General features: G+C 35.8%; 2 protein-coding genes across 2 annotated transcripts in view; one reads left to right on the forward strand and one right to left on the reverse strand.

The window, feature by feature from the left end:
• Positions 1 to 6394, reverse strand: part of LOC6047408 (G2/mitotic-specific cyclin-B3) — a 37899-nt gene extending 31505 nt beyond the window's left edge. Inside the window, exon 1 of the mRNA XM_038255966.1 lies at positions 6161 to 6394. The gene's annotated coding sequence lies outside the window, so the exon portion shown is untranslated. The remainder of the gene's footprint in view (positions 1 to 6160) is intronic.
• A 4822-nt stretch (positions 6395 to 11216) lies between these two features.
• Positions 11217 to 16258, forward strand: LOC6047413. The gene is made up of 2 exons (XM_001864439.2): positions 11217 to 11480; positions 15470 to 16258. The coding sequence occupies exon 2, from the start codon at positions 15510 to 15512 to the stop codon at positions 15894 to 15896; it is 387 nt and encodes a 128-aa protein (XP_001864474.2). The 5' UTR covers positions 11217 to 11480; positions 15470 to 15509; the 3' UTR covers positions 15897 to 16258.
• Positions 16259 to 27879: the final 11621 nt, after the last annotated feature.

A 27879-nucleotide genomic window follows, 5' to 3' on the forward strand; every position in this document is an offset into this window, starting at 1 on the left:
GATAGTCGAACTACACTTAAAAGTTGGTTTTGTTATTTGTTTTTGCAAAACCGCTTATTTTTTAACAAAAGTGCCAACAATATTCGTAACTACCTTTTGCCTCTTGGTGGTGCTTTGTGTTAGTATGTGTGTGGTCGATATTTGCGGACGTGCACGCAGAACACAGAACAGTGAGAACTAGCGAAAATGCCTCACTTTCTTCTGATACAAGTCGCCATACTGAAATTGCTTGAAGATTCATACCCGTGGTTCAATCCTAGTCGACCCCGGTCATACAAAATGTGAGTATTCGAAAATCTTTATCTTGAGAAGAGCATTTCTGATCGATTTGGAGTCTGCGGCAAAGTTGTAGGTTATGATTAGGATTTTTCATTAAACAATAAGGAACTGTGAAACATTTAATTTTTACTTATTGGCCCATTTACATTGTTTTGCTTGAAGTAAATTTAATCGGAATGGTATGTTATTAGCTTAGCTTGGTTGACCGTACTCTAGCCGAGCATAAAGCTAGCAAAAGCTAGGTTGGCGCCGATAAGGAAAATAATTGCGTCAGGAATGTGCCGAATGACACATCACCACTCATTTGTCCTTTTAATCGACTCCTCATGATCAACGGGGGAGGGATGTGATGATTGGATACCCTATAGAGATGATGGGATACTTCACCGACGAATGAATTAGTGGGCAGTTGGTTGTAAATATTATTATTATGAAATTTAAAACGCAGTAATAATATAATGAAAATAAAAAAATAAATAAGAACGCCCTCAACAAATTTGACCACACACCATCGCTGCCATCCTGAGAGTTGTGTATTTGGAACTTGATATAGGGGAACTATACCCTTTTTCAGCCTATTTCTATTATCAGCCTATCAGCACTTTGATCACGAATTACAGCTTTCATAAAGTGTTTTTGACTGTTCCAAAGTAATAAATAGCTCAAATAAAAGTGAGCAAGCAACTCTTCATTGTTGATACATCAGAAAATGTTGATTTAATAGCGGAAAACGGCAAAAGTGATGAGAATTGGTCGAACGGCTTAGTGTGATTAAAATAGGTATATTTCCCCTAATCAGAATGGTATGTTATTTATAGCAAAATAATGTAACACTGAGCGAGCTCTGTCGCCGTTTTCACACCAGCTCTAACTGTCAAAGTTGAACCAGCGTTTCAAGGCTTTCAAATCTGGATTTGTTTCAGATTCTTGATGGCCGCGATATGCGTTGAACGTGGTTTTAATTTTGCGAAATTTAATCATTTGTAAATGGTAATGAAAACATTTAAATATGATCATCAATAAGTTCATAATGAATAAATTCAGCCCCTTTAAAAAACCTTTAAAAAAGTATGATAAAATTTAAATGGTACCACATTAATATTTGGCATACCATAATTTTCTATGTACCTTGACCATAACTGACAGCTCGCACGACCTATAGGTTATGAGTACAGTCATCCCTCATATTCGGAACAGTTTACAGATCGGCCAATAGAGTTATCTACGTGCGCATGTATTGCGTGTACGTACACGAAAAAGATTGAGGTTAAATTTTGTACCAGCCAGCAAAACAAATGGCGTGCTAGTGTGCGTGAGAGCAAGCTTAGATAACTCTATGTTCAAAAAATCATATCAAATCGATAATTGAACATAATAATACGCTTTTACCTTTATTTGAAAGCTTTTCTTGCGATCTTTCGAATGCGAATCTTGAGATGCAGTTTTTGGTTTTAAAAGTACTACTTTTTTCTTCTCAGTGCCACCAAACTAGCCCCCATTTTTCATCCCTATAGATAGATTTCTCGGAAATTATTGATTCGTTTTCAATTAAAACAAATTATGAAATTTTATGCACTTTTCGGAAAAAATAAAAGAAATTATAGAAAGTTTTACTAAATTTTCATCAACTGAAATTTCAGTAAACGAGATTTAAAATTTGGACTACACTTTGTTTATACACGATCACTTATGTCATAAGTGACACTTAAGTTTGACAGATTTACTGTTGACTGATTTTTTTTATTTTTTTTAATTAATTTTTCGGCAATGATTTTGTTTTGTTGCCAAATTGCAAACGTGATGATTACTGAATCGCATTCAGTTATTTAATTTGCTGAAATGGCGATCAAAAATTTGCTGTGAAATTAACCTTTGAAGGGGCAATACGGCCTACGTTACCTAATAAAAGAACGCTCCCTTTCGGATTGATCCCCAGGGTTGTTACGGGAAAGTCGAAAAAAAATCCGCGCCAAATCCGCGCCGACCGAAACCTCAATCCGCGCGAAATCCGTGCCATATAAAAAAAATCACGACCAATATTCAAGAAATGTTATTTCCAAAGAAAAAAACTAATACAGAAAGTATTTGATAATAAAATTAAACTCGTTTTATGTTTGAAGGAATTAAAGCAAAAAATCCATTTAAAAATACATCAAGAAAAGTGTCACAAAAAAATTCTTTTTGCAAATCAGAGGGACTCTACAATTATTTTGACCAATATAAACAAAATCGAACATTATAAACCAATAAAAACAAAATTTAAAAATCTAATAACTAAAATTTGACTTTTAAAATATATTAGCTCAAAAAAAACAAAATCTGAAATTTTAATAAGATTAAATTTTAGATTTCAAAATTCTAAAAATTCAAAATTCGCAATTCGCAATTCGCAATTTTCAGTGTAAGAACGGGCCTTGACCGATCTTATGCACCAGGTTCCCGACGAACACGCACTGCCCTTACACCTACATCTCACCCTTGCTCTGAGTCAGTACGAGCAGCACGCTAGAACACGCTTTGAGTGTTCGTGCCAGGCATGCACACCTTCTTTTCCGGTTACGCATTTTAACTCGGCCGGGGGTGGTACATTAAGTAGGGTTTGATGTAAGTATAAGCGCCTAACTAGCTATAGTGTGCCTATCAACTTTCATTAAAGCAAAAACTGTTATATTTTTAGTTTGAATTCAAAAACTAATTGTTATTTACTGTGTATTGTTTTCTTCTGAAATCTTCCCTATTGTTGAGTCGTGTTTATCTGTTGCTATTTCTTTTGCCGCGGTGTTTTGTTACAATTTTTGGTCCTAAGCATTTTAAAAAAGTTTTTCAAAAGTACAATAGTAATATTTGTGTTAATTCTTTAATCATTTCAAAATTTGAGTAAGGGCTCGAACCTCATTTGTTTGAAGAAAAGGGTGAAGATTGAAAACAATGGACAATGAAAGAAATATACTATTTGAAGAATCAATAGTAAAAGAAAGATAGTAATTTATGAAGTAGATAAAGAAATTAACAATAGTTAATAAATAGAGGCAAAAAACAAGCTTAGATTGTATAAGGGAAATTTATAGGGCAGATGAACAATTATAAATAAAGATAAACAAAATTGACATCGCTGCCAAATTAAGGGAAAACAGACAGTTTGTTACAGCAGCATCAATTAGTAAATAGAGTGGAAAAGCGTTGAGAAATAAGAGAATCATGAAAGAAAAATCGAAAACAAATGGACGATAATAAACATAAGTCGTGTTAGAGAATCAGTGAAACAAAATAAACAGAATATAGATGGTAGATAGAGAACCTGGAGCTTATTCGAGAACGGACATCTCAAATCAAAAGCACCAATCGAAGCACGAGAACCGTCACAAAGGATTTTGCTCGATAGGCACCATACGTTTGACAGCTCCCGTGCCTCGACTGGCACCTCAGGCTCGAGATGTCCGTTCTCTAATAAGCTCCAGGCTCTCTAATGGTAGATAAAAACGAAAAGAAGAGAAACCCCGTTGTGCGATGTTTTAGGTACATCCACAGCAGTTGACTCAACATACTGCGAATCAAAACAATACCGTCTACAATCACAAATTACTTCCCTGTCCCACATTGTCGCGCCCCTTTCTTTTAGCCGTCTCGAGTCTGACCCGCGGTGGTCAAAGGTTTACGAGCCGTTTCCACAGGCCACCAGCTAGGTCATCATGAAAACCAAGCCAACGTGGAGGTAAGAAAATAGGACACTTGCAAGGAACCAGAGCTATACTGTCTTGATCAAGAATGATCTAACAGGACTACGGACGTAGTCAGTGACGCTCCTTCCAGGATGTTCCTCACCTGAGCGTCAACTGAAGAGGTATCTTCAGCATCATTCGCACTTGGCCTGCAAAATTCTAAAAATTCAAAATCTATGAATTTTAATACAGATTATATTCCAAATTCCTCACTAAAATTTCATTCCAAAACAAATTGCATTTCCAATATTTGAAATGTTTTTTTCAACAAAAAAAACTAAGAATTTAAGAATTTAAGAATTTAAGAATTTAAGAATTTAAGAATTTAAGAATTTAAAAATTTAAAAATTTAAGAATTTAAGAATTTAAGAATTTAAGAATTTAAGAATTTAAGAATTTGAGAATTTGAGAATTTGAGAATTTAAGAATTTAAGAATTTAAGAATTTAAGAATTTAAGAATTTAAGAATTTAAGAATTTAAGAATTTAAGAATTTAAGAATTTAAGAATTTAAGAATTTAAGAATTTAAGAATTTAAGAATTTAAGAATTTAAGAATTTAAGAATTTAAGAATTTAAGAATTTAAGAATTTAAGAATTTAAGAATTTAAGAATTTAAGAATTTAAGAATTTAATAATTTAAGAATTTAAGAATTTAAGATTTTTTTTTGTTTTCAAAATTGTTTAAAACTAAAAAATATTAGTTTTAAAATTTTGATTTATTTTTTATATAATTTTTTTTAAATTTTGATTATTTTTAATTTTGAATTTTTCATTAAATTTTGAATTTAGAAATTTCGGATTTTTTTATTACGATTTTAAATAGTAATTCGAAAAAAAATTAATCTGAATTTTAAAAATTTTGATTCAAAAAAAACTATTAAAACATGAATGATGGAGCATTAATTTTTGAATGTTCAAATCTTTTTATTTTTCGCCAAGAATGTTTAAATTTAGAAAAATATTTCTACGGGTAAATCCCATCTTAAATTCAAAGGCAAATTGAATTTATCCACTATAAAATTAAAAATAAATAAGGTTAAAAAAAACATTACTCAAAACTCAAATGAAATTACATATTCAGAGCCGGATATATTAAGAAATGTTGTAGTAATAATTTTATTTAAGAAATTCTAAACCATACATTTAAAAAATAATCTCTACATATTCTTCATCTTAATTTTTCAACGGTTTGTATTAAGAAAATACAAACAAACATTTTCAGAAAAAAAATCTATTAATATGAAATTGAAATTGCACTGAATGAAAAAAAAAACAAATTCTCGTAATTCTTGATAATATTTTTCTTAATAATTTGAAAGTAATTCTATCTATTTATCTATTCATTTATCAAAATTGCCATCCGCGCCTGAGCCAAATTAGTCAGCAAATCCGCGCCAAATCCGCGCGATACGCGCCGTCCGTAACAACCCTGGATCCCGTAGTAAATTTTTAAAAGGGCGAAACTTTGGATGTAAACAAACTGTCTATCCCACTCTAGTGAGAGTTCACGTTGTGTGTGTGTGTGATTTAGAAGGCTGCTTGTTGATGTTGAACATAATACTATGAAATCGTAAACTATAAAGATTTTGCCGTCATAAAAAATAAAAAAAGTCTTCAAGTGTTTCTAAATTTTGAAAGTTTTCAGGAAATAATTGCTGTTGATGCTAATTTTAGGACGCAGCTAAACACGAAAACGGTTGATTGTTTTGTTTTTACATGGTGGCGTGTGCGTAAAACTGACAGTTTGTCAGTTTAAAATTTTACTAGGCATAACGCCTTTGCCAAACTAACGGATGCTGCTAGAGTTGTGGCGAAATATCGGGGTTGCACAGTAATATTTGCTTGGACGTCAAATTTTTATAAATTAAAACAAATAATTTTTTAAATAAAATTGCGTAAACTAGTAATTAGTTCTCAGTAAATTGCATTTACTGAAACTTCAATGTTATTTTACAACATTTTTGTGTTATAAAATTCCTACATTTGCAAGATTCTACATTATTCGCGGAGAAACCCTTCAACTCTTGCTATCATTCCCCAATCTCTGGCCATTTTATTCCTCCTCCGGCCTCACGCACAATTCAACCAACCGACAAATCTAACGGACATTTAAATGCAACAGAAAAGAAAAGAGAACAGCGAAAAAAAAAAGCCGACTTACATTTTGCGCCTAATTATCGCCTAATTTCACCACCACCGCGTAACTTATCACTAAACACCCGGCACCGCGCGACACTTTAGTCGAACCCGCAAACTATTGATAAACAATTTGGCGACGAAAAACCTCGTGTTTGTGCGTGTGCGCGTTTGGAAAACAATTTCGTTTTTCCGTCCGTCCGTCCACTCTCAAACGGCTGCCTTTTTGCTTGTGATCTGCGCTCTGCTCTCTGCTTCTTGTTCTTGTTCTGCTGCGGCGACTTTCGACTTGCAAGAGAGAGAATGAGAGAAAGCCGGCAACAGTAGAGGCGCGGAGCTTTTTCAGAGCTGTCAGAAAAATAAGTTTTGTAACCCCGAGGGTTTTCCCGTTTGGTATAAAGTATAGTTTGCTGTTTTGTATAATTTGGATTTTTGTCTGTTTTCACATTTATTACTGTTTCAACGCAATAAAAGCATTTTGAAATTTTGTATTATTGTGGTTTCGGAAATAAATCGAATTTTCGCGGCGACTTATCTGACACTACGCTCCGCAAACTGATCAACTCTAATTTTGAGTGCAACGAGATGTTGTGTTGAACGCGAGGTTAAACGTCACTGAAAAACATTTTGTCGCTCTGGCACCAAACCGAAACGAGCGATTTCCACTCTCGCCGCACTTTTTCTCTCCGCATTTTTTTGTCTAACTAAATAGTATCAGTGCTTGCGTGTTGTTGTCGTAGGTTTTGGATGATGATGTTGGCCATTTATGCAAGTAAAAAAAGTACATACACTCAAACCCCGATGGTTTGACACCAACTGTTGTCAAACGAACGGGGTCACGTTTTAGTTTGACACCCCTTTTACACGGAGTTCACACACACTACTAAACGTGTGTTTTGATAGTGTACGTGAGCGCCGTGTAAAAAGTGACAGTTCGTCACTTTTTAGTTTGACTTTGACCAACCAACGGGGTACAAACTAAAAAAGTGTCAAACGAAAAAGTGACCAACCACCGGGGGTTGAGTGTATTTCCTTTCGTTTTTAATTAAATCAGCTAAAATCCATCGACATAAGTTTTCGCCAATCAAAACAAGATGGAGGAATCACAACAAACTTGGCCTACACACTGATCGAGTAGTACCGAATTAGGCTAGACAGAAAAAGGCGGAGAGAAAAAGCGCGGTGAGAGTGGAAATCGCTCAGTTCGATTTAGTGCCAGAGCGACAATAACTAAATAGTGAAGTTAATTCTCAGTTGCATAGCATTGGTGTCTACCCGTAGCTGCTACTTCGTTATTGACCAGGACCCCCAAACATTGCTCCGTGGACCACAGATGAAAAGTAGGAACCAATCATCACCCCTTCGCAATTTTCAAAGGTCCCTATCGTGCTGATCAATACCGACGCCGGCCACGACCAGTGGTAAGACACGGGAAGTGGATGGGAATGTTAGCCGATACTTGAGTGATGGGACCGCCAAATCGACTGCGTCTCCGACAAAGTATCACATGAGTTTTGAGGGGTTAGTAAGATGGGTATGAGGTCAGGATTCACTGTGGTAGGTGATGCGACCATGAGCAATTTGTTTATCGGTTGAAATTTTAAAATCTTAGGCAGCCGGCTGCGGAAAGATACCTATCTAGGGATTTAAATATAGTATTAATTCGACCGCGATTCTCCAGAAATTCTCCGTCGGCGTGCCTTCCGATCAACGGTGATGTAGGAAGGGCTTCATTCATTAAAATTATTTTATATCATAAGCCTTAAAACATATCCGTCGACGTGCCTTCCGATCCTCGATGATATGGAAAGGACTTAATCCAGCAATACGACTTTTTTTTTTGTTGGGTTTAGAACCACTGCGACCATTGAGTTGATCTATTGCGGTAAGCAATACGACTTGCTTGTCTCAAAAAACAAAAATCGGATCGTTTCTATCGAAAACTATATAAAGAGAACAAAAATAAAATTCATCGGCCAACGAACGCGCGAACAAAAAATAAATGAAAAAAGAAGAAGAAGAAATCCAATCACCCCTGTACACAAATAGCGACACAAAAGAGACGGAAAATAAAACGAAAAAAAAAACAGGACTGCGCGTCCACACAGGCAGCGCACTACTGATGCCATTATTTAATTATAATGACCAATCACCCCATGCACTCGAACAGCGACACAAAAGAGACGGAAAATAACAGGACTGAGCGTCCACACAGGCACCGCACTACTGATCCCAAATTTGTATGGAAAATTATATCGACAAACAAATGATGCAAAATGGCTTCTTTGGGCATACCGAAGGCACCAAAAAAAGTTTCAGCCGGATTAAAAAAATACAAAAATTAAAATTGAAGAAAAAAGACCGATTTCGAAGAGAATTGCTCTAACGTGAAATGCCGTGTAATAGTGAAGTTAATTCTCAGTTGGGTACTAAAACCCTACGACAATTTTTATGTACAAACACACGATTAAAACCCATTTCTGATCACTTTTTTTTCATTTTCATTATTGACAAGACAACATTTTTTCGATGGATCAATTATGGTCCTCTTGGAAAGAGCTGTCAAGTAGGAGCTTTTCTGTCCGCGAGGTCATATTTTTAAAAATCCATTTTAAACTCTTTGTGGTCGTACAAAGGGTCATTGTACTCAGAAAAATAAGCTTTATCGCTGTAAACAATAATATCAGCAATCTAAGCTTCATTTTAGGACCCAATTGCTGGACTCCTTAGTGCACACACCAATTATTTTTTTGTATGATTTTCATAAATTATTCGCCTCCAGGGGTGAGACACATGCCCTAATCAATTAAGATTATCGCCTAGTTGATTAGAAATTTCAGTTAGTTGATCAGCATATACGCTAATCAATTAGCGCATTCCCACCATTTTATTTACCTTGGTCTGTCGCACAAACATCAAACAAATCAAAGTAAAACAAAAAATATTCGCGTGCGGCCGCATGGATAATGGAAATTAATCTGAAATTTATCAAATTTGTCTTGAAACCGGCGTCTTAAAGACCAAACTACCCATTATGCCGGTGGAGAAGCTGCTGAGGGCAGAAATAAGTAGGTCGGCGTCCTACAGTGCTCGGAGTAAAGCGTTTTAGAAGGCTGAGGAAGTGAACAGCGTTGCGAATTTTCCCCGGAACCATTTTTTGAGGATTTTCATCGAAAAGGCCGGATTGGCCAATAACAGCTCGGAAGTCTTGTTAATTTTCACAAACGGATTGTGCAGGAAAGTCTACAGAAGGCTATACGGAACCGAAGGGATTTGTCGGAAGTGGTGCTTCGTCATCATCCAGAACAGCCTTCTCCACGGTTCGTGGCGATAAGAAGAGCTGTGCGTTTCTCCGGTTGGACCGGTATCATCAAAAGGATGTCCAAGATTGTAGTTTCTTTTGTTGAATTAAGGTTAATTTAAAAACGACATTCTGTTTTAATTATTAAATCAGGTTGTTCCTTTCAGAAATTTGTACTTGGTCCAAACGGGGTAGTTATTATCTCATAACAATCACCAAAAGGTGACCTTGTGGCCAGAGAAAACAACAAAAGAACCTTTTTTATTACCGTGAAAAATTTAAAAAATAAAAACTAATTATTTTGTAAAAACCGAACTTGCCAGTGCCGAACAATCAATGATGTTCGAATCTTCAAGACGCTGGTTCCGGTGCCGTTACCGGAGATCTGGAAGTTGGTGACTGGGGATGCCTTCTTCTTAACTTCCGGAACCTTGTCCGCGTCCGGCAGAATGCTCATGATGGCCACATCCAGTTCCTTTTGGCTTTGGTGAAGGACCAACTTTTCGGCGCGGGATTACTTTGGGACTTTACATGTTAAGTCAACATACCAGCGACAGAAATTGGTTTTCAAGGAAATCTTTTTTTCTTCTTCTTTCATTTTAAAGCAAAATTCAAGATAATTTGACGTAGGATGGGAATGGGTTGTCAAATCAGCGCAAATCAATTAACTACTCAACCAAAATCAGCTCCAATTAATTAGATAAATCATAGTTGATTAACTCGATAAGATAAGTATTGAATGGGTTGCTTCGTTAGTCCACGGTGTGCAACAAAATGGTAATGTGGGAATTCCCAGCTGTCAAAATAGTTGGCACGAAACCCGGATTTTTTATGGAGATTTTCAGAAATGTGAAAATTTGACCAATTCTCCAGGATGCCCTCGAAAGACTGGCTGCGCTAGGGTTAGGGTTAGGGTTAGATGTGAAAATTTGACCATTTCACGGGCAAATTTCACCCAACCGGTCCCTAAGATGACAGTTTTCGTGAGTTGCGCTTATACACCGACAGATGGCCAGTGGGCCTCGTCAGAGTCCACCCATTAAATACGCAACTCAAAATTTGCATGGGAAACTTTTTTTTCGTGACGGCTTTCGTGGCATGCTCACTTCAACTGTTCTAGACTAAAATTTGGACGTGGCGTATCTCTAAACAAGTTTTTTAAGAAAATGATTCCAGACTGCATATTTTGTCGTTTTAAACCGAAACAAGACAAAAACTATGTTTATTTAAACTATTCGCCATTTTCAAAAGTTTGGATAGATAATATCGAAGGCCGCCATCTTAGGCCCACTGGGCCCACAAAACAGGGTACGCTCAGTTTGTATGGGAGCTGTCAACATGCTCCCGGGCTGATTTCACCGGATCACTGGTTGTTAAGCATGCCAAACTGAACCGAAAAACGCGTTTAGTTTATTTTTTTTAATATTTGTGTTTTAAAAGCATCTTTCGGTTCAGATTGACATGCTCTAAAACCTCACAGAAAAAAATCCGGTGAAATTTGCCCAAAAAAGGGTCAAATTTTAACTTATCTGAAAATCTCAGTTAACTAACTATTTGACAGCTTGAAAACCCGCCTTACCTTACTAATCTACATACCTTGAACCTCTCAAATTAGGGTACTTCATCAAACCATAAACGACATTATTCCAAATGACTTTATGTCAAATGAGGGACCCCCTTCCTCGTGTAACCCAGAGGTAACCTCTGCCTACTTGCATGCAAGCTGCGGGTGGGTACATTAATTCGGCGAAAGCTCACTCTGCCGACTCGCCGAGCTGTCATTCGGGTGGGTGAAAATTGCTTTGTTTTGGAATCCTTTGTAAAATTGCCGAAATGCGCAACAGTTGATTTTAGTTAAGGTTTGGTTGAACCTTTTTGAGATTTAATTGTTTTTTAAGGCTGAATGCGTTCAAAACTTTGTTTAAAATGTTGGATTGAAAGTTTATGGTAACTTTTTTGGTTATTAATCCATGACGTGATAATGCGAGCATTCCACAGAAAATGTTCTGTTTAGAGTGACAGTGCAAAAATCATTGCTAAATTGGTAAGTATTTTACTGCAAATAAAATCACATGATTCAATTAAACGGTTTGAATTACCCGCTTTAAATTTGTCAATGGTTCATTCAAAATAAGTTTATTATGTGTTTTTGCAAACAGGTGGTCACCACAAGTACCCACTGTCATTTTACCCAATGTTAAAATATTTTACACGCTAAAAAATTGTTACGGATGTCGCTCTAACCCTGACTGAAAAGTCCGTCGGACGTCCGTCGTTTGTCGTCCGTGCAATTGTACGACGTCACACGACAATGTCGTGCGACATTCGCACGAATGTCATACGTTTTTGCACCAAAATGTCGTATTTGTCGTGCGATCGATCATCGAAATTGTTCGACATTGTCGTACGACATTCGACCGACGTCGCACGGTTTTGTTATTTAGGTTGTCGTGCCTTTGTCGTGTGCTTTTTTCAGGTTTTTAGGTTATGTTGAAGTTAAAAAATAGATATTTGTTTATTTTTAATTTGTTTTATTTTTAATGTAATTTGCACTTTTCCCCGGAGTAAAAAATCAATTAATTCATTATACTTGTTGTGTCGCGGATCTTCACGTACATCTTGGTGTCGTCTTCCGGTTGGTCTTCCAGTTCTCCTTGTGCTCGGCAGGAATTCGTCAGTCATCTTCTCGAGCGCCGTTGCGAGTCGCTTCTTCCGATGCAGGCGAGGCAGCATCTTGGACTGTTGCTCCTCGCTGCTGCCGCAGATGCTGATCAAAGTTGGACTTGGAAACGGTCCTGGTGCTGCCCCACTGTTTTATGTCCGATGGACTGATGGCCACTGAAGTAACGGATAACGTGGGTTTGCGCACTTTGCAAGACTTTCGGCAGGATCAGATAGGAATATTTTCGAATGTCTGAAATAAGATAGGGTGATTCCGTTTAACCATTCATATTTAGAGGTTTTTGCTTACAGGAAAATACAAGATTTTAAAATTACAAGGTAAAAAAACCCCAATTTTATTTAAGATTAATCGAATAAAAGATTCAAGAAATAAGTATTTTTAAATCATAGAATTTTAGAATGCTGAAGATTTCAAATATTTTAATTGTATAAATTTAGAAATATGCAGCCATTTAAAAAAATAATTTGACGATTTTATAATTTAACAATTTCATAATTTATCAATTCAATAAATTAACAACTTGACAAATCAAGAATTAAATAAATCAAAAATTTTATAATTAACATTGTTACTAATTTTTATTTATTTTATAATTTCTTAATTATACAATACAAAAAAAATATTATTTGAAAATTCAAGAATTTCATAATTTAGGAATTTCAAAGTAAACATTATTTTAAATTTCAAGAATTTGATAATTTAAAAATTTTATAATTTTATGATTTTATAAATTTAAAATTTTATAATTATAAAATCATTAAATTATAAAATTCCACAATTTTAAAATTATAAAATTACAAAAAATTTAAAATTATTAAATTACAAAAATTATAAATTTTTAAATTACAAAAAATTTGAATTTTATAATTTTATGATTTAATAATTTAATAATTTAATAATTTAATAATTTTATAATTTTATAATTTTATAATTTTATAATTTTATAATTTTATAATTTTATAATTTTATAATTTTATAATTTTATAATTTTATAATTTTATAATTTTATAATTTTATAATTTTATAATTTTATAATTTTATAATTTTATAATTTTATAATTTTATAATTTTATAATTTTATAATTTTATAATTTTATAATTTTATAATTTTATAATTTTATAATTTTATAATTTGATAATTTTATAATTTGATAATTTTATAATTTTATAATTTTATAATTTAGTAATTAATAAATTTTATAATTCAGAAATTTTGAAAAAAAAATTAAAAACAGCAGAAGTCTTAAAATTTTAAAACGTGTAAGAAATGTAATTTTTTTGGATTTTATATTTTTTTAAATCATAGACTTTTTAAAATTTTATAAATTCAAGAAATTATTTTTTTTATTTTAAACTTCAATTTGATTTATGTTTATTTTTTTCAGATATTTTTTTTTAATTTTTGAATTTTGTTATTTTTGAATTATATTTTTTGTAGTTTTTTTTTGGAATTTTTGAGCTTATGAATTTATAAATATTTTTTTTTAATTCTGAATGTCTGTTTTTTTATTATTTCAAAACTCACCATTGATAATAACTTCTGGCGAATCAGAAACGCCACCGGGAGCGTATTATTCCGTCCTCCTCCGCCTTTTCATTCACCCAGAACAGTGAACAACTCTCTGGGAATTGGAAGTTCCGTTTCCTTATTTATGTTCCCTTGACCAGAACTTGGTATTTAATCCTTTTTCTTTTGGGAATGCACCGCAACCTCCCGTGGAAAATAAAACATCCGCTTCCTCGACCGCAGATTGGTTCCTTCCCATCCCGTCTTCCGGCATGGCCGCCGGGTTATCTCTATTTCCCATCCTCCTTCGCCTCCACCACCACGATAACCGAAATCAGAAACCTGGAACAAATGACACTATGATTCGGCCGCTGAATCTTTCCAGCAGAAAAAATAACACAACTCACCTATCAACCGGCCAAAATCCTTGCGAAGCTCAACAGCAATCATGTTCAAACAAGTCCAACTGAAGAGAACTGTCAAACTCTTGCGTCGACGAAAATCGTGACGTCAAATTGAAGGAAAATCGATAGAAAAAACAATGTCGGGCATGTCGAGTGTTTGTCGTACGTTTGTCGTTTTTTCGACCAATCGATATCGAAACGGTAAAATCAAAACCGTGCGACAACTCGTACGTCGTGCGACATTTTTCAAACAGGGAATGATTCGAATGAAACAAATTTGAGGATTGAGTTGAGGAAGATGTTATGGGGAGCGTTCTCTTATTACGTAACGCAAAATTTGAGATACTTTACCCCGCCATACGTAACATATTTTTTAAGCACTCCCCCTTCCCCTAATTTTTGTAACAGGTCGTAAACCCACTCCCTCTCGTTACTGGTGTACGTACACTCAAACCCCGTTTGTTTGACACCAACTGTTGTCAAACGAATGAGGTCACTTTTTAGTTTGACACCCCTTTTACACGGCATTCACACATACTACCAAACATTTGTTTTGATAGTGTGCTTGAGCGCCGTGTAAAAAGTGACAGTTCGTCACTTTTTAGTTTGACTTTGACTAACCAACGGGGTACAAACTAAAAAAGTGTCAAACGAAAAAGTAACCAACCACCGGGGGTTGAGTGTAATAGAAAAACGCTCCCATAGAGCTTTACACACACTAGCGCACCATTTGATTTTGCTGGCCGGACAAAATTTAACCTCAATCTTTTTCGTGTACGAACACGCAATACTCAGTAACATTCTTTAGAGCCAATTGGGTCCTAAAATGAAGCTACGATTGCTGATATTATTGTTTACAGCGATAAAGCTTATTTTTCTTAGTAGGTACAATGACTCGACTGTACGACCACAAAGAGTTTAAAATGAATTTTTGAATTAATGTAAAAAATTTACCTTGCGGTCCTTCTTGACAGAAATGGTCCTACTTGACAGCTCTTTCCAAGGGGACCAGAGTGGATCCATCGAAAAAATCTGGAGTTTTTTTTTAAAAGGTCCAATAAACCAAATTTCCAGTTTTTGCTTTCTGGGTGTTTTTGAAACCGCCTTGAGTCAGGGGTATTAAAAAACACCCAAAAAGCAAAAACTGAAAATTTGGTTTATTGGACCTTTTCAAAAAAACTCCAGAAATGTTGTTTTGTCAATTTTTTTGCATTAAAATAAAAAAAAAGTGATCAGAAAAGGGTTTTTAGCGTGTTTTTAATCGTTGTACATCGTTGTACATATGGCCTAAGGAAGCTTAACACATTTGAGGCAACCAGTTAAGCTAATATTTGGGATTCGAGCTTAGTAAAAACAGTCGATCACGCCCTGAAATGTCCGCAAAATCTGCCCGTTTTTTTTTAAATTCTAATAAACGTATGTTTGTTTAACATTCCCAGATATTCCCAAAATACATCACCAACCACTCCGAGCACCACAATGACGTTCACGCGGCCTTCAATTCCAACATGTGCGGCACACCTGGTGCTAGCCGGAATAACCGGCTGGTCGCTAAAGCAGCTTCCCGCGACCTCCAACTCAGCCACCAGCGGCGTCCCATTCATGTTCATGCTGCTAATCTTCCTGCTGGTGCACAGCCTGCTCGGAATCTTCCGCCACAGTCATCCGGATCCGCACGCCAACCTGCGCAAACTGTACGATCTTTCGGCTCTGCTAACGATGCTGTGCCCGTTGCCACTGCTGAACACGCAACTCTACCTCAAATGCCAACCGATGCTTGCGACTTCGTTTCTACCTCTGGTCTACGGCTATCTGTTGGTAAGTGTGTTGTACCTTTCACGGCCGGATTCGTCTACTCGTCGATAAACCAACGGCACAAAAGTGGCTACGTGACCACGGCGATGAACCTGCTGAATTTGGCAGTTCTCACGTGGTTATCGTGCAGCTTCGAAAACCTGTGGGGCCTCGGGCTGGCCGTTTCGTACGGAATGAAACTGTTTGCCCTGCCACGGTTGGCCGAGCGGTACAGCGTCGTTGATCTGTACATTTACGGGTTGGGATTTTTCGAAATCTTCGCCATTAACGTAGTGATCGATGCGGAACTGTACCGAGAGGAAATGGGCATCCGGTAATGGGGAATAAGAAAGGCAAGCTGTTGAGTTGACACCGATTCCAGGACCACAAATTGTATATTATATAAGATTATTGACAGTTTAAGAGATTTATCAGAAAACAATTTATACATGTACAAGAGATGACAAATGTTAGAGCCTGCCTAAAATGCTTCCAAAAGTTTAAAAATGTAGCTGCTTTAAGCGACATTAGACGTGTATGCTATTTCATACAAATCAAAATGTGAAGCAAAATATACGAAACTATATTTATATACACTATTTAGATGCTTGTTGAAACTAGAAAAAATAATTACCGTAAATTTTGTAGACATGTATCACAAGATTCTACAAAATATATATTTTCATGAAGATGTTGACTATGGTACTGTACACTTTGTAATTTATTTATTCCGAAAATTCAATTCTCTCCGATCTAAATTTCTTGTTTGTGCATTCATGGAAAGTGAGTGGATGGTTAAGCTTTCGTAATAATACAAGATCTTGGAAATAATTAATATTTGTTGGTGAGTTAATGTGAGCTTGCTTAAATCCTTTTCATCATCATCGCTGGGAAGGCATCGAAAACCAATAACTTATCCTGCTATCAGCAAGAAACGAATCAGAAAGAAGATCGGAATTCACGTTGACGAAAAACTCCATGTCTAATGAGTCTGCAACACTAGCGTGCCCAGCTCTTTGAGGAAGGTGGGGCAATAATATGGACATTTTGAAAAATACGTCATTTGTGGGCACCCCCTGACCAAATAAAGAACAAATTTCTGAAGATAGTGGGGCAGTTGTCCCATGTTGCCCCACCCTGTGCACGCTAGTGCTGCAAATCAAATCTATCTAACAATTCCCTAATAAAAAGGGGTCTTCAGAGCTTAAGCAGTGCACTTCAAAAAACATCACCGCACCGAAAATAACGTTTGAATTCATTGTATTTTTGGAATCATGTGCAAAAATGTAAATTTCTTTACATAACCACAACAATTCTGTTTATATTGAAGTACTTAAAACTTTTAATATCAATTTCATGTAATAAGCATTCTGAAAAGTTGGACAGTTTGAAAAGGCTGGTATAATCTTTAGAATGTTGTGCCAATACGCACCTCCCAAGTAAAAAGAGTCAAGAAATGGCTTTACGAACAGCAGAAGAAAGGAGAGGGAACGATTTCTTGGGTCTTTTCTGCATCCTCTCTAAGCGACCATCCATAAACCACGTGGACACCTTTTTGGGAATCTCTTACCCCCCCTCCCCCCTTCGTGGACAATTGTCCATACAAAAAAAACTTTATTGTATGGATCGTGGACAATCGCCATAAACTGACTTAGAAATAAAATTACCATAAATCCCACAAATGGAAAAGTTTCTAAGTGTCCATAACACAATCTGTTATTATTTTTTCTTTTGTTAAATATGTTTAGATCTTTGGGATAAATTTGTCTAATTTCGTCGGGGTCATTATTTTGGCCATGAAATGGGGTCCTTAAGCTGAAATTATTCTGAAAAGTTGAAATTTTGAAAGTTGTTTTTTTTTTTAATTATTTGATATACCCCCTAAGGGACTTTGCTAAAATTGGCTAGAACTATGGGATAATTTTGACCAATTTCGGCCGGATTATTATTATGGCCTGAAATGGGGTCCTTAAGCTAAAATTGTTCTAAAAAGTTGTAATTTTGAAAGTTGATTTTTTTAATTATTTGATGAACTATGAAATAATTTTGACCAATTTCATCGGGGTCATTTATTTCACCATGAAATGGGGTTTCAAGCTAAAATTTATCCGATAAAATTAACTTTTGAGAGTTCATTTTGTTTTTTTTAATTTTGTTATATTCCCTAACGGAATTGATTTATTTATTGAGAATTTTTGAAGTGTGAATAACAAAACCTGTTATTATTTTCACAGAGCCAGGAAGTCGGAGCTGACGTTGAAGTTCGAGCTGGAGTGAGACCTCGGAGACATTGGATTCAGCAAATTTTCAGCAACTTTTACTTGGAGTCGAAATCTGTGAAGTCGGGTATTTTTGAAGAGCTGAAGTCGTCGTTGACGTCATATCCTGCATCCAGAGTCGGAGTTGTCTTCAAAGTATGGATTCAAAGTCGCTTGGAGGTACCCGACTCTGCAGCCCAGACTAGTACAGAGGAGTTATGACAACTGCAGGTTTATTTGCAAATCACAAATAAACCAAAACAATAACTTTTTTTGTTATGGAGACATACCAGTTTAATAACATTTTTTGTTATTATGCTCTCTCCACCTCTCCGCACAAAATAACATATCTTGTTATTCCTTCATGATTTTTTCTGTGATATTGGTTTGTTATTGCAATAACAACATAATAACAGTTTAAGTTATTCTTCGAACAAATCTTTGTTATTGATTTTTGTTATTTTAACAACTAATTCGATCATCCCAATAACATATTTCGATCTTCTCATAATATCAAAAACTGACCTTCCCAAGTTATTTCCGTCTGCTCGGGTAATGAGGATGCTATGACTGACATTAAAAAATAGTACAATCACCGATTTCGGCGCACCCCAAGGGCTGGCGCCCTTGGCGGTCGCCAACTGCGCCAACCCCTAGGTACGGCGCTGGATGTTTGATACGTGTATTTTCTGAAAAATACAGCCTGCTCTGTTTGTTTGCAGAAACGTCAGCCTGCATACATTTGGATTTGTTTAAACATTTGGATTTGTTAAGCAATTGCGAGTTTGCTTCAAACAAGTTTGCGAGTTGGATAAACTGTCAAACACAAAAACTGTGTGTCTTATTTATCAGATATACATATTTCCAAGTGGAAGAGATATCGCACAAATGGAAACGCCGGAGTTATTTCTTTGCGTGTCACCACCCTACGATAAGTTCTCATTTGATTTAAAAGGTCAGTATCTTATAAGATTTTTTATAAAATCTTGTAAGAAAAATCTTTGAAATGTTTCGCGAGTTTTTGTTTTAGTCAGTATAACAGCCCAATTCATGAAATGTTTTTTTTTACTTCATTAGTTTATTGAATCCAATCTAATCTTTACATTCGGCTTACACTACCCTAGTGAACTGTTTTTTTTCTCAAAAAGCTTTTGGGTTTGTTCATATATTACGTCCAATAATTTTGGGGATGTCAGACCCTCACCTCCCTCCTGTCAAGCACTTTTCCTATACCTTCAACATGGGCTGTCACAAACCCCAGTACCCCCCAACCCCTCCCCCTATGTATGGACGTAATTTTTGAACGAACCCTTATTTGCTTTACTTGAACTGTAACACTTAAAAATCCGTCAATCAGCTATTCTCGTTGAAGCTCTAGTTGGAACTCATTACAAACTGTAACGGGAAATGGAAGCACTGAGTTCAAACTAAAATAAGCTACACTCAGTCATTGAAAAAAAAACATATTTAGAGCGATAAGTAGTGTCGTTTTACGGTTTTCCCAACGATGTTTTTATATATTTTGAAGGAAAACTTATTTTCCCGCCAAATGAAAATATGGCGTGACGGGACAGCATCGTAAAACTGGACCATGGATTTAATATTTCGATGAAATCGTTTAAAACAATTGTTTCATTCAAATGTTGAAACCGGTGCCTGTAATTTCATTTTTGTTTACTTTTTTTTTGTCCGGTTTGCAGGCCAAGGGCGAATGATGCTGATGATATCTCTTCAGTTGACGCTCAGGCGAGGAACATCCTGGAAGGAGCGTCACTGACTACGTCCGTAGTCCTGTTAGATCATTCTTGATCAAGACAGTATAGCTCTGGTTCCTTGCAAGTGTCCTATTTTCTTACCTCCACGTTGGCTTGGTTTTCATGATGACCTAGCTGGTGGCCTGTGGAAACGGATCGTAAATCTTTGACCACCGCGGGTCAAAGTCGAGACGGCCAAAAGAAAGGGGCGCGCCAATGTGGGAAAGGGAGGTAATTTGTGATTGTAGACGGTATTGTTTGGATTCGCAGAATGTTGAGTCAACTGCTGTGGATGTACCTGAAACATCGCACAACGGGGTTTCTCTTCTTTCCATTTCAGCTACCACCTATCTTTTGTTTATTTTGTTTCACTGATTTTCTAACGACGCGGCTTCTGTTTACTATCCTCTATTTGATTTCGATTTTACCCATTTGATTCTCTTATTTCTCAATGCTTTTCCACTCTATTTTACCAATTGATGCTGCTGTAACAAACTTTCTGCTTTTCCTTAATTTGGCAGCCATGTCAATTTTGTTTATCATGTGCCTTTTCTTTATTTATCTATTTGAATAATTTCTCATCTTCCCTGTAAATTGCCCTCTTAAGATTGTATAGCTTGTTTGTTACCTCTATTTATTAATTATTGTTAATTTCTTTATCTACTTCATAAATTATTATCTTTCTATTACTATTGATTCTTCAAATAGTATATTTCTTTCACTGTCCATTGTTTTCAATCTTCACCCTTTTCTTCAAACAAGTGAGGTTTTAGCTCTTACTCAATTTATGGAATGGTTAAAGGATTAACACAAATATTACTATTGTATTTTTGAAAAACATTTATAAAATGCTTAGGACCAAAAATTTGTTTGTTTATTTATTTCTCAACAGGCACTTATTGCCCAAATGAACTTAAAAACTAAGACTAAAACTAGAACGTTCGTCTTAACACTGATAAAAACTTGGACTTTAACACATCGCGAGACAAACTGACGTCAAAAACAGAGGACACTTTATTGAAGGCTCGCTTCAGTCCGACGATGGACCAAAAATTGTAACAAAACACCGCGACAAAAGAAATAGCAACAGATAAACACGAATCAACACTAGGAAAGATTTCAGTAGAAAACAATACACAGTAAATAACAATTAGTTTTTTAATTTAAACTAAAAATAAAACAGTTTTTGCTTAAATAAATGTTGATAGGCACACTATAAATTATTAGGCGCTTATACTTACATCAAACCCTACGTAATGTACCACCCCCGGCCGAGTTAAAATGCGTGTGTGTGTGTGTGTGTGTGCAACCAACCAAACGGGACCACGCGGTCGCTTCTTACAAATTGAGTTGTTTCCATGTATTTTAGATTTACATTCTATACATGCAAATAACTCGCATAGGCATTTAGATGGTGTTAGCTCTGCCGAGCTTCGGTGACCCATTTCTACGCTGGCTAGCCGAGCGCGAGGTACCTCAGCTTGAATCGACAAGCCCGCCTGAAGAACGTTTGCATCAATCGGATTCAAACGTTATTTAGAACTTCCGGACCCTTGTCAAATGGACAAAGACCCAGCACGTATTTAGTTGGTAGTAACAATATTCCTAATTCCAGTCATAGCTCACCAAGCCGTAGTGGTTAGCATTTTTGCTTATCAACCCAAACGACGGGGAATCGAACCCCGACTCGAGCAACTTTGATTTTTCGTTCATGTTCAGAGCTTCAAGAATTTATATTTCCTTAACTTTCTCGTTGGGAGCAGATGGGAATCAAACCCATGACCATTCGCTTACAAAGCGAACGACGTAACCAGTCAGCCACGGCCGCTCCTTTATAGTAATAATTTGGTGTGGTTGTCTTGAATGTCGTGTGTGTATGTTAGAATATATGAAAGAATGGTTGTCTCATAAAAAGAACGAGCTCACCAGTTAACTTCTCTTCAAACGTCTTGTAAAAACAGCGGACACCAGATTTGCTATGGTAAGCACGCGACGAAATATGCCAGTTACCGCTTGGGCTGCTTCTGCTTGCCTCCGTCGTCCTTCTTTTCCATCTCTTAGGGAACTTGCCACGAAAAACGCTGCCGGCGCACTAATCCGTGCCCCGGCGGGGACCGTTCACGCTGTGACCGAGGGCTGCCTAACTTTCTGCGCTCTCAAACTCGGGCCAGGTCTCGCATGCTTCCGGTTCCGGTCGAACCCATCACCACCCTGGCCTACCGGGTTTTTTGACGGCCGCCCTGGAACGAGCACACGTCCTTGATTGAACCGTCCTCCTCCAGCACCGCGATCCATCCAGGCCGGATGTGAGAAAACCGCTTCACTTCCCGACGACTTTAACACAAAATTAACTTTTTTTTTTAGACCCGAAATTACAAAATTGGGAAAAATGACGCAGAGCGAAAACAAAAGTTCCCCCCCGGCCGAGTTAAAATGCGTAACCGGAAAAGAAGGTGTGCATGCCTGGCACGAACACTCAAAGCGTGTTCTAGCGTGTTGCTCGTACTGACTCAGAGCAAGGGTGAGATGTAGGTGTAAGGGCAGTGCGTGTTCGTCGGGAACCTGGTGCATAAGATCGGTCAAGGCCCGTTCTTACACTGAAAATTGCGAATTGAGAATTGCGATTTTTTTGCCCGGTTTACGGTATGTTTAAACTGGTTCAGTCTAGCTAACAATGATAACCCGGGCAGGAAAATGCATTTTAAATTGATTTCAGTTTAAAATCTGTGCCGAAACAGTCGACTAAAAAGTGTAGAAAGTAAAGTTACTTCGGCACGCTTAAAATTTCCATCGTAGAAAAATCGAATCGTCGAATTCTATATCTTATGGTCATGTCAAATCTTATTCACAATATGGATGAAATAGATTTTCTTTTTACTTCAATTTGAATTGCTTGGCAATCATGCAATATTATTAAAAACATATTAAGAGGTGTAAGTGCGATTGTGAAACGTCGCTATGTAATCACGAAACAAAAAGACGTTAAAATTTCACCCATTCTTAATTTTTAACCAATCCCATCCGAGGTTCAATCACCGATACAAAAGGGTTTTGCATAATCGCCAATATTCCGTTCCCCCGGCAAAATTTACATCTCTATTATAGAAACTTTTTTTCACAATCCCAAAACGGTTGTGTGAGCACAAGTTATTATCGAACTGTTTCGGGCGCGTTGCAGCGTGCTTATCGTGTTTACTCAACGCATTATCAGCATCAGAAAGAGTGAGAAGCCTTACCATCTATTAGATATGCAAGCATACTCAAACAGCAGATAACCGATTTCCATGTCGCTAGTTTTAGGTTTTTTTTGTCGCTGCTCGGTTGCTCACTTCCGAAAAGGATTTATCTGTTAAATTGTGTGTTTTGTTCTTCGGTTAAAGGCATGCGCAAATGATAAATAATGTTCCGTAAAATAATGTCACTTTGTGCGCGGAAGGGGAAAAAGGGTTGGATCGCGACAGCATAGTTAACATCTCAATAAATGTTTGTTCACTCTAATAATATGCTACCGCTGGGGGAAAGGGAACGGGTTAAACTTTTTTTCGCCTTTTTCCACCCTGTTGGTTCTGCCTAGTTAGGGTTGAAATTATGCGTCACACAATTTTAGTTTAAAAAATTTGCCTACACCATCTAATTCAAGAAAGAAAAAAAAACGCATCACGCCGAACCAAATTGCAATTTCACACCTATTCGCACTATTTGCATGTTGCACGTGACGTGACTAATTATTTGTGCACTGCGTTCGAAAAACCTAACTGTGCCAGAGGGGTTTTATGGCTACGCATGGGACAAAGTGACATTAATTTGCACTGTTTAGTTTAGGCGCGTAATTTCCATGTTGGACGGTTTAGAATCTAAAATCGCTTTGGCTTTGGTCTCGCGGGACCAACGCAGGTAAGCCGCAAGCCACATCATTTTCCACTCTCTCACTCTGGGTTGATTTTTTCTTCTCCAATATGTGGTAAGGCTAGAAATAATGATGTTGTTGCAAAATTGGGAAGCGCAGCGTTATGCATGATCGGTAATTTTGACTGCATTAGAACTAGCTTACATGCGATTGAAGGAGCACTAGCTTACATGCGATTGAAGCTTACATGCGATTGAAGGAAAACAATCTGTTTCAATCAGGAGAAACTAACAAGTTTTGATTTAGAAACAACGTTGGGTTTAATGTAGATAAAAATAAAGCTAAAGGTACAGTGTCATTTTTTTGTAAATTTTGTTCTGAAAAAATAATGTGTAAAAATAGTTACCTTATTTCAAAGGCAGTTGCGTACGTGTACTTTGTAAGAGCGCTTGTATGAAACGCCAAAGCACGCGACTTTCGAAGCCTGCAGGTGAAAGAGTGAGTTATATTACGATTTGTCCAAAAGGTCTGTAAAATGTAATGTACAGTATGTAAAAAAAGTAATTACACCCCTTGTTCACTATGCACATTTTGTGACAAAACATGCAAAAATAAAGTTAGACATAAATCAATTTGCTACAAAAAAACTTATAAAAAGACGGTTCCTATAAAAAGTTCTATAACAAATACTATTACAAAAAATAAAAAGGTGCAACAAAGTTTGAACACCTTTCGAAAAAATTACATGATTACAGTTATTTGTTGACAAATCACCATAAATTTATTGTCACAACTCCAAACAGGCATCCTTGACTGACTTAAAAATAATTAGGATTGAATATAAAGTTAACTAACTACTTAGTATAAAAATGTATATAGCTCTGAAAATTCTATATCAAACTTATCCAAACTTATTTTTGTAGATTTTTAAAACCCTTCACTGCCCAATTTTTTTTCGAAAGTATTTATTTTTCCCGTGTTCAGGAGGTCATTTTGAGCATCTTTTGTTCTACGAAAAACTTTACTTCTCTTGTTTTATGTTTTTCTTGCTTCATTTTTAGTATTTTAATTTGCATTTATCTTGTTTAGTTTATGTTTGTTTTTGGTAGTATTTTGCCTACTCTACCACCTAATATTATTACATTTCGCCCATCTAATTTTGTCATGTTTTTACAGTCACTTTTTCAATTTTTCCATGTTTTTCACATTTTCTGCTAAAGAATCGCACCATCATCATTTAAATTGCAAAATAATGCGTAGAGGCATAGTATGGGACACTACAAAAATTACTGCATACTTCTTTTACTGAAAATATAGGAAATGTTCGAAAAAAAACACAGCCAAAGTTGACCCCTAAAAAATGACATTTTTAAAAACATTTGCAAAGTCACATAAAACAAGTTAAACTTCCAACCCTGAAATTTTCTAAAATTTTAAGAGTTCTTCTTTCCAATGCTTTTTAAAGAAAAGATCAAAAATCGCTTGGAAAATTGATTTTTGGCGATTTTTTAGATCGAATCTCGTCTAAAGGCGGGGTTAGGTTGTAGAGGGTTAATTTATCTAAATTTCGATGTACAACCATAGAGTTGCTAAATATACATTTTGGAGTGAATATAACACCGTTTTGGGAGTACCAACCCGGAATTACGTCGTCGGAACTTGGTCCACGTTTCACAAGTAGATAAAAATGTTGTTATGATTTCGTTTAAGCAACAAAAAACTGTATGCAAAATGAAGACTTTCTGTAATTTTTGTTCTCGTGGATCAAACATACTTTTTGCTCAGGTATTTAAAAACCTGGGTTTTATTGAAATCCCAAATGTTTAGGTATCAAAAGATTGGAAATTATATGTCCTTTCCGATGGCACATAGGTTGACTTGTAAACCGTGGACCGGTTGGTACGAAATTCCAATGAAAAACCAATTCTAGCTATACAAAGACTCCTAAAACGGTGTTATATTCACTACAATAGGTTTATTTTGGAACTCTATGGTAATATACTGAAATTTAGATGAATAAAAAATTTGCAATATTAAGTGCAAATACATCAATTCCATTTAAAGAGAGCATTATTTTTTCTGGGGGTTCCTTGTCCAAAATAATCAGACCCGTATTTTTTTGTTTCGCAATTAGGGTGACCTACGCCGTGCTAGGTTGGACCCAACAATGGTAATTTCCGTCAATTTTCGCAAAAAATACAATTTTCAAAAAACAAACCTCCGATCTTGTGAACGTTTGGGTCGATACCTACATTTTTTTGCTATGTTATAAAATTTCTCGAGGAATCCAATAACAATATGTCATAGACATAGGCTCTTTGGTTCAAACATCGTCAAAACGCCATTTCAAGTTTGCATACGAGTTTTTCAGATGTTAGGCTTGGTTTCGTAACTCGTAATTATTTTTAATGGAAAGGAAAACTAATCTCCTTTCTTTTGTGTCTAAGAAAGCTAAAGTCGGTTAAAATAGCGTGGAGTTATGGCTTTTTTTTGCGAAAGTGGTCGAAAATGACTATTTTTGGAAACACCCTAGAAAGACGCAGGTTGCCGTATTGGCCAAACAAATAAAAAAAAATACGGGTCAAATTATTTTGACCAAAGAACTCGCTAAACAATGTTGAGCTCGATCGGAGAACTTTTTTTCTGTTTATGCTCTTTTCAAATGGAATTGCTGTAGGGGAAGGTGGGGCAAGACGACCATATGGGGCAAGAAGAACAATCGCTCGTACGGCCGTAATTTTTACAATTTTGATTATTTCCAGTATGAGGAATTGTTGCTAGCAATGCAATTAGCTGCTTCTACTACCACATAACCGCCAAAACGACGTAAACGCCACGGGGCATAAGATTCAATGAAGTTTTTTTTCAAAACCTTTGTTTTCTTATAATATTTGGAAAGTACAAAATAAGGCTTAGAGTTCGTTTTAAGGCTCATTTTATCAAAATGCTATTTTGCCTAGATCAGTAGTGTCCCTACCAATGACATGCACCTATTACAAAGTATGATTTAACTTTTGGTTATTTTTGTTGAGAACTTTAAAAAAAATCTTGTTTAGGTGGGGCAAATGTACCATATGGATTTTTTATAAGGAAAAAAAAATCGAATTGCTGCAACAACATATTTTATTGGGAAATAAATACATGAAAGTACTTAAAAACTGACAAACAAATGGTTAAAAAAAATGTGAAAACTAAATATAGTGATGTTATGAAAATTCACTATTTTTCATCTAAGTAATATTTTTTTTTTCGCAAAAACGATATTTAAAAAAAAAACGCAAAAACGATATTTTTTATTGTAAAATATTATTATTTAATCTAAAAATGGAAGAAACCTTTCAAATACATTCTAATCTGGTGTATCTAAGTGATAACAGTTCAATTGTTAGCAAATTAACATGTTTTTTCATGCATTGTTCCTCTTGCCCCAACGGGTTGTTGAGTAGAACGTACGGAAAATAAAAAAAAATTAAAAACATTTTTTTAGAATAAAAAACTTGATTTAAAAAAAAAAACTTGTTCTAACAAAGTGTTAGTCAGGACCTAGCAAAAGATGATTATAATAAAATCCGACAGATTTTTTAACTTTTTAATAGGTTATATAACAAGCATTTCCTTAGTTTGTTACACTTGCCCCACACAGAAAATAATAATGTAAATTTGGAAGCTTTAATTTTGGCAGGTTGAATATTACTTCTTTAATGATGTAATTTTACCTCAATTTAGACTGAAAAAGTGGCATTACACCAGAAAAGTGCTAAAATTACACATTTCCAGAGGTAAAATTACACATTTTTTCTGACATAAAAGATGTACCCCTTCCCAGATGTAATATTACCATGATTTTTTTTCTGTGCACTTTCCCCTATAAATGTATAATTATTGAACTTTAAGAGCGATTCCACGAGCGAAGCACACCCATCTCGCATCGACGTCAACAATCTGCCTGAAATTTTCAGGGGTTGTTTGTATATAAAACTATAGCATCAGGTCAAAATATGAGCACTCCATGTCAATGGGAAGTGGGGCAAATCGGGACGCAAAGGTTTTTTTAAGTTACAAAAACGTCAAAAATCCTTAAAAATGCTGTAACTTAGTCAAAATTCAATTTAATTTTTAAACTCAAAATGCATCTAAATGGGCTTAAAAAATGCAACAAAATGCAGGGTAGAGCATTCAAATTGGTTAAATCTAAA

The sequence above is a fragment of the Culex quinquefasciatus genome, chromosome 1 (genome assembly GCF_015732765.1).
Source record: "Culex quinquefasciatus strain JHB chromosome 1, VPISU_Cqui_1.0_pri_paternal, whole genome shotgun sequence".
NCBI lineage: Eukaryota > Metazoa > Arthropoda > Insecta > Diptera > Culicidae > Culex > Culex quinquefasciatus.

Coding starts and splice junctions, on each gene's coding strand:
- LOC6047413 (XM_001864439.2), top strand. CDS start 15,510: ATGACGTTCACGCGGCCTTCAATTCCAACATGTGCGGCACACCTGGTG.